Source organism: Aplidium turbinatum, chromosome 7, assembly GCF_918807975.1.
Source record: "Aplidium turbinatum chromosome 7, kaAplTurb1.1, whole genome shotgun sequence".
In the NCBI taxonomy this organism is placed as follows: domain Eukaryota; kingdom Metazoa; phylum Chordata; class Ascidiacea; order Aplousobranchia; family Polyclinidae; genus Aplidium; species Aplidium turbinatum.
In genome coordinates this window covers 18443137-18455134 of record NC_137478.1, presented here as the reverse complement: position 1 = coordinate 18455134, position 11998 = coordinate 18443137, and the positions used below count along the sequence as shown (strand labels likewise).

The 11998-nt window shown below is 38.9% G+C and overlaps 1 protein-coding gene across 1 annotated transcript; it reads left to right on the top strand.

Moving 5' to 3' along the window:
- Window positions 1-200: 200 nt before the first annotated feature.
- Window positions 201-11606, top strand: LOC145773802 (uncharacterized). The gene is made up of 4 exons (XM_082584931.1): window positions 201-225; window positions 319-534; window positions 657-2541; window positions 11474-11606. Exons 1-4 carry the CDS (start codon window positions 201-203, stop codon window positions 11604-11606), a joined length of 2259 nt encoding a protein of 752 aa, XP_082441057.1.
- Window positions 11607-11998: the final 392 nt, after the last annotated feature.

Sequence of the window (11998 nt, the reverse complement as noted above, 5' to 3'; positions counted from 1 at the left end):
CAGATTTTGATTACAGCTAACTGCTAGTGCTTGACTGACATTTTTTGAGATGTTTTTACTTTTTTCGGTCTCCTAATGACATAAAACTTTTTTGTTGCCTTGGGGAAGCAGTAGCAAATGAGAAAAAGTAAGTTGAAAAACGCAAAAGTAACCTACTTTGGGAAACTAAACTTGCTACAACTGTCGCTATAAAAGTCAACATGCGGAAGAACAATCATCAGAATGGTACCCCCAGACCAAGCACAGCGCCCTTGTCAGGGCGAACAGCACCAGCTGTTGTAGGTCAAGGAGTGACCATTCTGCAACTAAATGTTGAAGGCATCACCAACGCTAAACTAGACATCATCACACAGCTTGCCCACAACAACGATGCAGCGGTGATTCTCATCCAGGAAACCCATTGCTTGACCCCGGAGAAGCTTAAGATTCCACACTTTGATCTTGCTGCCTGCACCCTCAGCAATAAGCATGGAATAGCAACGTTCGTTAAAAAAGACCTTCACTGGATACTAGAGGCAACTTCCACAGCAGACAGTGATTAATATGGATCGCAGTACGAATACAGGATACGATTGTTGTAAATGTCTACAAACCTCCTCCAAGTAGACTTCTTTCGACATCACTACCACCATTTCCTGCACCCTGCATATATGCAGGGGATTTTAATTGCCATCACACTGATTGGGGTTATTGCAACAACAACACTGATGGTGAAACTTTAAATGAATGGGCTTCCAAAAACGATCTTTCCCTTTTATATAATCCTCGGGAACCAGATAGTTTTCTATCTGGACGCTGGAACACAGGAACCAATCCTGACCTTGCTTTTGCAGGAGTACTCCAAGGCGAATCCATCCCAGATCGTAAAATCATAGAAAAATTTCCCAAATCTCAGCACAGACCCTCTATAATCTTTCCTGCATCCATTGTGCAACCGCCACCAACCAACCCAGTCAGATGCTGGAACTTTAGGAAGGCTAGATGGAAGCAATTCTCTGAAATCACGAGTAAACCAGTTCATACCCTACCCCCACCCAATAATGCAGATGTCAATACCTCCTACACAGCCTTCACAGATCTGCTTCGTCATGCAGCTAAACAGGCAATTCCCCGTGGCCAACGCAAGGAATACATACCATGCTGGGACGAAATGTGTCAAAGTATGTACGAAGACCTGATTGACTCCAAAACACCTGAAGACTTCCAAGAAAGGTCTGAAAGCCTGATGCAGCACCTCAACACCAAACGTCAGGAGCGATGGATTGAGACAGTCGAAGGCATAGACTTTACCCACTCCAGCCGTAAGGCATGGAACACGGTCAATCGCCTGACTGGAAGAAGTTCCAGAACTTGTTCGAAATGTCCTGTAACACCTAATGCCATTGCATCGCAGGTTGTGGAAAATGGACGACACCAACAAATAAACCGCAAATTTCAACGCAGACTCTCAAGCCTCACCTCAGAAATGTGGAAGGATGACACGCGCAACAATGAACTAACTGAAGACTTTTCGACTGAAGAAATGAATGAAGCCATAAAGTTACTGAAAGCAGGGAAGGCCCCAGGACCAGACCTGATTCACCCCGAATTCATACAAAACTTAGGAAAGGAAATGATTAATTGGCTACGAAATTTTTATTCTCATTGCATGCGAACCCTAAAGATCCCTAAACTCTGGCGGAAAGCATTGATTGTTGCAATCCCAAAACCAAACAAACCGGTAACTGACCCAAAGAGCTATCGCCCCATCTCCCTATTGTGCGTGCCATTCAAACTACTGGAGCGCGTCTTACACCGACGAATGGAACCCGTTATTGACCCCAAACTCCCACAAGAACAGGCGGGGTTTAGGAGAGGAAGATCAACAGTCGACCAAGTAACCTTGCTGACACAAAACATCGAAGATGGGTTTGAGGCCAACTTGAAGTCGGGAGCGGTCTTCCTCGACCTTACTGCGGCATATGATACTGTTTGGCACAGAGGTCTCACTTACAAACTGCTGCAGATAATCCCAGATAGACACATGGTTAAGTTTATTGTAGAACTCATCTCCAACCGCAGCTTCATCCTTAAAACTAGCGACGGAAAGAAAAGTCGACAGAGACGTTTAAGAAATGGAGTTCCGCAGGGATCTGTTCTCTCCCCAATGTTGTTCAACATCTACATTTATGACCTTCCAAATACTTCCTCTAATAAATACGCATACGCAGATGACCTGGCTATTCTTTATTCTCACCGCAAATGGGAAACAGTGCAGAACACCTTGACTAAGGATATGGACATTTTATCTTCCTATCTGCACCAATGGCGCCTCAAGCTGAGTGAAGCGAAGACCGTGACTTCTGTCTTCCACCTATGTAATAGAGAGTCAAACAGGAAAATTAACATCAAAAATAACGGCCGAACACTTCCTTTCGAAGCCACACCCACATACCTTGGAGTTCGACTTGATCGGTCCCTGACATACCGCAAACACCTAGAACACTTACGCGGAAAAGTGACAGCTCGCACTGCTCTCATGAAACGTCTTGCTGGTACAAGGTGGGGTGCTAGCCCCTCAGTGCTGAGAACAAGTGGTTTAGCCTTAGTCTACGCCCCTGCTGAAAACTGTGCTGCTACTTGGTGCAGAAGTGCCCATACTGACCTTGTCGATGTACCAATCAACAACTGCCTGCGAACTGTCACAGGTTGCCTCCGCCCAACTCCAACTGACTGTTTGCCTGTCCTTGCAAGCATTGAGCCAGCTGCACTACGTCGCCAACGTGCTGTTCTTTCCCTGAGCCGTAAAGCCCTAAACCCTGGCCATCCGCTACACACAACCACGCTGAGATATCCACCAAAGCAGCGGCTAAAATCAAGAAAGCCATTTGTACGTGCTGCACAAGACCTTCTGGCAGCCTCTGGCGGAAGCCCTAGCAAACAGTGGTGCCACGCGGCGTGGTGTGAACAATGGTCAAGCAGCACGTCCCCACTTCGCCAAGTATTCAGATCCCCGTCCGAAAACCAGCTGGGACATGGCCTCTCTAGACTTGCCTCATCAAGGCGTAACCGTTTGCTCACTGGTGTTGGACGCTATGGTGCAGACATGTTGCGCTGGGGCTTGGCAGAGAGTGCTGCTTGTGAGTGTGGCGAAATGCAGACGGCAGCCCACATTATCAAGGATTGCCGGCTATACAGACCACCCCATGGTATGGAAGGCCTAATTTCCATCGATGACGACACCAGGCAGTGGCTAACCAACGGATGCCCTGACATATAGCGACAACACGAGAGAAGAAGAACAGTCTGACTAAAATCTTTAAAATCAAATTTTCTTTGTTTTCCAACTTGTGAGAATGTTAAAACCTATTGTGACATCTGGGGAAAAAAATAAAAAAAGCGTAAAAATTTAATTTTCAGAAAAATTTATTTAAACGTTTGCTCAAAGTTAAAAAAAAACCTGAAAATTTCTGCAAAATGTGACAAATCAGGCCGTATCTTTAGGTGGCCATGCCTCAACACATAATCATTGATGACACAACTTATGAAACTGATTCTATGAATTTTACAAATCTTATCAACAAACATTTCACTGAAATAAGAACAAAAATGGCAGCTAAAATACCATCAGTATATCCACTAGGGTGCGGCTGATGCCCCGTAAAATTTAAAACTTGATTGTAGCAACCCTAACTTTTTTTTGGAAGTGAGGCTTGGTCTACAAAGCTTAAATATGAAGTTTCAGCAAAATTGAATAAGGTCTAGGGGGTCCAGATTGCAATTAAACTTTTATAGGATTATCGATTTTCCCAAATTTCAATTTTGACATTAAATTGAGTGATTTATGTTTAAAAAAAAATTTGAGTGATTTTTGGATTTTTGTATGTTCATTGCTCATGTGATACCAGCAAATTTTTGTAAATTATGGCAAATTATAGTTTTTATGCTATGAACAGCAGCTTAGGTTTCACTTAGAATTAGTGTGTCAAGTTAGGGGTAATTTTGCATACTTCGTGCAATGGAATTTCTTAAATTTTTGCAGAATTATGGCAAACGTTCTAAGTTTAGGCAAAATCTGTGAAGCAGGTGGTGGGATGGCGCAGCGGATAAGGCGTTGGCTTTCCAATTATGCAAACCTGGTTCGACTCCCAGCTTACGCTGGTTGTTGACAAACACCACTCACCTCTACCCAGGGTGTAATAAATTGGGTGGGCGTAGTTGCTGAAGGAAAGGCGGCCGAGAGAAAGGAACTGGCCACCCTACTCTCGTTAGTGCCGAAGGCTTAGTACAATGAGAACCTTATCTTCTCATCCCCCAAAGCTTGAATCAAGTATGGGACCCACCTTTACCTTTACCTGTGAAGCATACTTTGCAAAAAATTTCAAAAATGGTGTCTTTGGATTGCAAATTCTTTGAATGAATACCCTGTTCAGAACAAACCATAACTGACACTAGAAAATCAGTGTTTTACATTTTTATTGCCGTTTACCACAGCGCTGTGTAGGCTTTAACCATAATAAATTTAATATATATAAGCACTTCTTTGTTGCTTTTGAGTTAAACTTTAGATATTACGAAGTAACATTCTAAAATTTGTGTTTCAGTACTCTATGATACATAATTGCATATCATTTCACCACAGGTTTTCACCTTAAAAAGAATTACTTTACCCACATGGTGCCTACACGCAGCCTAAAGTAAGGGGCGACCTATATCTTCTTGAAGTTGTATACAAGCACCAGTTTTAATGCCCTGTATTACAGCTTGTTCTGTCAAAAACAAGAGATGTAACAAAATCTTTGCAATGCCAATCTACAAGCAACTGCATAGTAACTTTGGACACAAGTGCTCCAGCTGTTTCTGTTGAATGGGTTGGAATTATTGGAACACCCAACAATTTAATGCCACCGATGCCAGATATCAAAACTTGAAGCCTTTCATCTTGCTTCTACTTGCTGGTTAAAGTCTCCAGAAGCTTTCCATCCCAATGTACAGCACCAACAGCAGGTGGTGACCATGCGGAGAGAATTTTTTATGAGATATGTTGCGCTGTTTCAACTCTGTATCTGTGTGACTGAGATGGATGGAGATTCAACTTCAAAGCATCTCCAGAACAGGCTTGAACCATAGAATGGCGAGTAAGAGATAAGGCAGTTGGTGTAATGCTGTTTCTGATAGCTGCAGAGACTAATCCTGGAGATTTCATTATGTCATGAGGAATGAACATGGCTGTTCCTGTTTTTGATCTTCTTTCATGAGAGCGTTTTTCCTGTATCTCACAAATCATTGAATATGTGCATGGCTCGTTGTCCACGTCATCCTCAGCTTCTAAATCAATAGCATTATTTATGCCATTAACTCAGGTCTCCTCCTTTGCTACTCGTCTATCTTGTTGTTGTGGCCTGGTACTGATCTTTTTAACTTTTGCTTCTAACACTTTATCTTTTCCAGCCATACTTGCTTCCCGGTTGCCTTGTATACTGATAAGAAATAGCATGTCTTTTTCATTGCTATTTTTTTCATTACATTCTTCTTCTTCAATTGCCTTGCCTGAACCAGGCATCGACGGCCTCAGATGAATAATTAGACCAAATGTTCCTATTATATATTGCATGGATGATTGTTTCTGTCTTGTCGTTAAATTGTTCCAGATGTGTTTGTCTTTGTCTGCCAGGTGCCCGCTTTCCAAAAATTTTACCAGTTAAAGAGAGATGCTCCAGTTTTTGCTTTCTTACTACATGGCCGAGAAATTTATATTGTCTGGTTTTCATACTTTTTAATTTCATTACGTTGCGTGGCCAGAAAGGAAAGGTTTTGCTAATCTTTTTCTGAAATTCCTGTATATATATATATATTTTTTAGTGGTTTGCCTTTGTCTCTTAATCTTCATTTGAAATTCTTGCTTGTAAAAAGAAGTTATTTTTTCTGAAATTTTTTGCTTTGCAACTGTAGAAATGTTAGCTCACAAGTAAAACGTAAAAACTTGCTCAACTGTACTGTAAATTACCTGCCTTCCTGATAAAATTGTTTGAATTAATTTGAAAATCACTTGCTTGTAGGTTGGTAACTTTGCTACATTTGATACCTTGATCTGCTTTTGTGGTAATCGTTGCGAGTAAAACATACCGAAGGTCATGTTGTGCATAAGAAGATATAGCCTAGCAAACTTTTTTCGATTAAATAGCCTACCAACTGAATACAAACTACACGTATTGATTCTGGACTGCATTCTGCAATTGATAAATACGATTCTATGCATATTTCACCACATAACTAAATGTCTAAGGTAATTCACCATTCCTAAGTTGTCACAATTAAAATGGTTAGGAGCCTTGTCTTAATATAGAAGTGCTCTGTAACGACTCCTTACATTTAACCTTATTCTGAACCTGAAAACAATACCTTAGAAATGATCTGCACTTACTAGACTGAAACTGGAGGTGCTTGACTGAGCTAAACAGTGGTAAGTCATTTTGAAGGTATTATGACATCACATAGGCATGTTTTCACTTTTAGCGATTCTCAAGGTAAAGCTGACAATAGAGACCAGGAAGATTTCAGTCACTCACATTTAATAAAAGTTGTGTATTGTACTGGCTAATACACAGACTATGTTGTTCTACTGCTTAATACTTGCATTCTCCAGCAATTACATATCAAGCATATTTTGCAATAGGTTGTCACATTACTTCTCAAAATAGTGTTTGGCTGTCTGCTTGCAAAACCTTACTTGTTAAAAAGTAGTATGGAACATAATAATAGCCTACTGTGTGAAACATTGCAACTGTGGACTGTGGAGCCCAGATGACCTTAAATACAGAATTTACCATGATAAATGAAGGACTATGTAGCACTGAAAACTACACGGTTATGGCAATTAAGTACCAAATTTCTCAATTTTCAATTCAAATCTGGACCCCCTAAACATTTATAGATTGGTCTTAAACTTCATAAATATTGTTTTTGTACCAAGTGTCACCTATAAAAAAAAGTTAGGGTGTTTTGCTTCAGGTCGGGGCATCAGCCGCAGCCTAATATCCACGTAGAGATATAAAAAGTCAATTAAAATCATTTGCATTTGAAGATCTTAATGAAAGCGAAATCTCTGATTGTATCAATGGCATGAAAACAAAAACAGTTCCTGGTTTGGATGGTGTCTCCACTAAAACTGTTAAATTAGCTAAATGTGTCATTACTCCTGTCCTGGTCAAACTATTCAACAAATGCATTGCTCAAGAAGTATATCCAGATTGTCTAAAACTATCACAAATCACTCCAGTACCAAAATACCCTCATCCTAAAGCCTTAACTGATTTTCGACCAATTTCTTTATTGTCGACATTCTCTAAAATCTTTGAAAAAATTCTATATCAAAGAATTAATAAATTTCTCAACAAACATAACATTTTGTCTACATGCCAGCATGGATTTAAAAGTAATGACTCCACTTCACTAGCCACAACAAGAATACCGTATATGATGAACTGTTATCTGCCATGAATCAAAAGGAATTTACATGCTCAATTTTTCTGGATTTAAGCAAAGCCTTTGATACTGTGGATCATAAAATCTTACTAAGTAAACTTTACAATTATGGCCTTCGAGGTAAAGTTCTGAATCTTTTAAATTCGCATTATCTAACAATGTCCTGTCTCTCGACCCCAGGACAGATAATATATTATATTGAATGTGGACCTCACAACGCCCGATGAACACACAATCCATTGGCTGCTGTGTAAGGTGGTCCAAAAAAAAAAATCTTTTTTAAGTGCTCATTTATTTTTGAGCTTCAAATGGTTAAAAAGTTAAGTTCCCAAAGTTTCATAGTGATTCGTTCACTGTAAGTACTGCCTAGAATTTTTCATTTTTTCAAAAATCTCAACCTTAAACCATGCGAGACAGTATATATATATGTCATTTTTTCAGTACAAACTTTTTTACTGTCACTGTTCCCTATAAAGTAATTTAAATTAAAGGATGGATACCATAAAGTAAAGATTACTAGGCTATAAAATAAAGAATTTTGCATATTTGTACATGACTTTAACCCCAATTTGGACAAAAATCATGCTTGTTTGAAACTTAGAAGGAACACTGTTTACAGTTCATAAAACGCTTCACAGGCAACGATTATTGCAGATTATTAAAGTTTTTGTTTTTTATTGATACCAGGACATTGTTTTCTGTGTCTTTCCACAACTTGGAGAAGAAACTGTTTTTGTAATCCATCCTGGTAGGGTGGTCCGACTTCGAACATTTACGAAAAATTAAACTTTACTGTAGCATGGATGGTTTGATGCTCATAGCTCATTTGGATATTAGGGTGGAGTGAAAAAAAATTTTTTTTTCAAATCAAAAAATCAGATTAACCAAAAGTGGCGTATGGACCTAAAACCAACTTCTGAGAAGGTTTTTGGTTTGTGCCACCTACACCCAAGTGGCCCATAATTTTTAAAGGTCATCCGAGGGTCAAATTTCATGAAAATCCCATAACTTGGAAACCGGTTAAGCTAGAATGTTGGTTTTTGGCTTAAAATTTCCAGAAGGTCCATGTTTATATATGCTCTAATGCAACTTTTGTCTCTATTTTAACTACATAAGCTGATAATAATAAAAAAATGACGTTTTAGTTTGAAAGATATGTAACGTGAAGAATTGAAAATGCTATATTTGAACTATTTGCACCCATAGTTATGTGTTAAGGCATAATAGGTACAAACTGACTAAGTACTGCTTAAAATACTTTCTAAGTAGTTGGTACAAAGGATATGCAAGCAACAATCATGGATATGTGACAAAAAAAACTCAATGACAAAAATAATGTTACAATGCTATTTGACATTAAGTTTCAAAATTTACATCTTTGGTTTCCATGAAATTTATAAGAAACTACTTACAATCAGGGTCACATTATAAAAATTATCATGTGGTGAAAAAAATATTGAAAACCTTCAACCTGAAAACATCAGGATTATCAAAGTCAGAAAAAATATGTTTCGACTCTGATCCATTGTAAATTTGGGCAAGGCTGACTCTGGTTTGGTAAAGACCCTTGCCAACCTTAATCCACCACTGTTTGCAATCAGTGTTACAGAAACCATGACATCAACTCATTTATAATTACACGTATCCAATAGAAATACACAGCCAGGGGCTCCGAGAGGGGGGAAAGTCGGGAAACTTTCCCCCCTAGCATAATATTGTAAAGGAAAACAAATGCAGAGAAGCATGGATTTGAAACTGCTCAAGTAGGCTTCTTGAATGAGGCAGCTTTATTTGAATTTCCTATCTGGCCTGGTTACACTTGAAAATGACACAAGCTACAGTAGATCAATTACTCCAAAAATGATATGACCACGAGAGTCAAACCAGCGCTGCATCATCTTGAGCCGGGCGCATAACCACTGAGCTAACAGGGTGGACTTACGCCTGGTTAACGCAGTTTTTTAAGTCAAGGTTCTGTTTGTCAAGCAAAAATAGTAGGCTACACGCTTAGCCAAACGCAGCAGCACCAGTTGTCAAGTTGAAACAATAGAAAATTGATGCCAAAATCAGTAGGCTTAACAGCATCAAATTTTAGGTAGCCACTTTAACAAGTCGAAATTCTGCCACTGCGAATGACTACAATGCAACCGTCAACCAATCAGAACATGTTATAAGAGGCTACCGTCCAATTGTGATCCTTCTAGCACTCATCCAGAGAGTTAACGCTTGTTTTGAAGTTTATTTAGTAATTACAAAAAAAAAGAGAAATAGCAGTAGTGGGAATCGAACCCGGGTCAATGAAATTACTACTTTCTAGCCCTAACCCCTAAGCCAACCAGCTGACAAAAAATTCATCACTTAATTTGCTTTCTATCATCTTCTTATCGCCATTTTTTACGTCAGTTAAACCGTAGCTTATGATTGGTTGGCGGTTTCATTCTAGTCAATTTCAGTGGCAGAATTTCGACTTGTTAAAGTGGCTACCCAAATTTTACGTCTTGAAGCAGTTTAACAACGCCTACCTTAATACGAGAATGATTTGTTCTTGATGAGATACATTTGAAGTTACATATACTATGATCGAAAAATACTTGGAACTGCCTATTTCAAAAAATTGTTTTTTTTTAAGTTGGTACACTATCATTTTTAGTGGCAAAAATGGGCCCCCTCAAACATGAAAAAACGAAAAGCTACTCGTTTTTCCTTTAGGCTACAATGTTATCCTAGGGGGGAAAGTTGCCCGACTTCCCCCCCTCTTGGAGCCCCTGGCTGTGTATTGTTATTGGATACGTGTAATTATAAATGAGTTGATGTCATGGTTTCTGTAACACTCATTGCAAACAGTGGTGGCTTAAGGTTGGCAAGGGTCTTTACCAAAGCAGAGTCAGCCTTGCCCAAATTTGCAATGGATCAGAGTCGAAACATGTTTTTTCTGACTTTGATAGTGCTGATGTTTTCAGGAGGTTTTCAATATTTTTTCACCATGATAATTTTTATAATGTGACCCTGATTGTAAGTAGTTTCTTATAAATTTCATGGAAACCAAAGATGTAAATTTTGAAACTTAATGTCAAATAGCATTGTAACATTATTGCATAGGAGTCTTTGCTACATTATTTTTGTCATTGAGTTTTTTTTGTCACATATCCATGATTGTTGCTTGCATATCCTTTGTACCAACTACTTAGAAAGTATTTTAAGCAGTACTTAGTCAGTTTGTACCTATTATGCCTTAACACATAACTATGGGTGCAAATAGTTCAAATATAGCATTTTCAATTCTTCACGTTACATATCTTTCAAACTAAAACGTCATTTTTCATTATTATCAGCTTATGTAGTTAAAATAGAGACAAAAGTTGCATTAGAGCATATATAAACATAGACCTTCTGGAAATTTTAAGCCAAAAACCAACATTCTAGCTTAACTGGTTTCCAAGTTATGGGATTTTCATGAAATTTGACCCTCGGATGACCTTTAAACATTATGGGCCACCTGAGTGTAGGTGGCACAAACCCAAAACCTTCTCAGAAGTTGGTTTTAGGTCCATACGCCACTTTTGGTTAATCTGATTTTTTGATTTGAAAAAAAAAAATTTTTTCACTCCACCCTATTGGATATGTCAATACCCTAAAAAACATTTTCCTAAGTTTCCAGCCTATGCTTTTCTACTTAGTACTGCCTAGCGAATAGTGATGCACCATCTTTTTGAATTATAAATTTGTTGGATTTTAGACCTAGGAGCAAGTATACCAACTGCATATTTTATATCATATCATGCATGGAGGATAATGTACAATTGTACATATAAATAAATTAATTAATGTACATATTGTATATAACTTATGATGAAACTATAACAAACTCAAATGTAAGGGGAAAATTACTTTGCCACGCACTGGATGAGGCATCGCAGCATCCCACGATTAAACATACGAATGGATAGTGGATACTTATTAATGTGCTTCCCAAGGCACTCAGATACTAGAAGTTCATCCATTCTTACAGGCTGGCTGCTACAGCAGTCCTCAAACCTATCGTCCCCTCAAACCAGAATACAAAACCGAGTGACTTAAAAGAAGCGTTGAAGGATGGCAAGGAGTTATGGTTCATTGGGATGGAAAAATTGTTCCATCAATAAACGAGAATGAGGAAGAAGAAGATAAAATTACAATAATCGCCACCTGTAAGAATGATGAAAAGCTTTTAGGTGTTTCAACGTAGAAAGGGGTACAGGGGCTCTGATTTCCAAGCGTGTTTTCGAGGCTGTTGAAGAATGGAGTAGGAATGATGTGATTGTTGCAGCCCTCGAAATTAGCTTCCATCTACGACGGCAAAAACATTGCCGTCGCCAAATCAACAAACCTTGGATTGCGGCGGCAATTGCCGTATGCTTTAATCAAATGAAATTTTATGCGCTTCTTCTTCATCGTCACACGGCGGTAGCCCAGAGCAGCACGCACGCTATTTTATACGCTGACAATGCTCTTGTGAACTGTAAAAAGTTTGCAAATTGCAACCTTATAAATACTG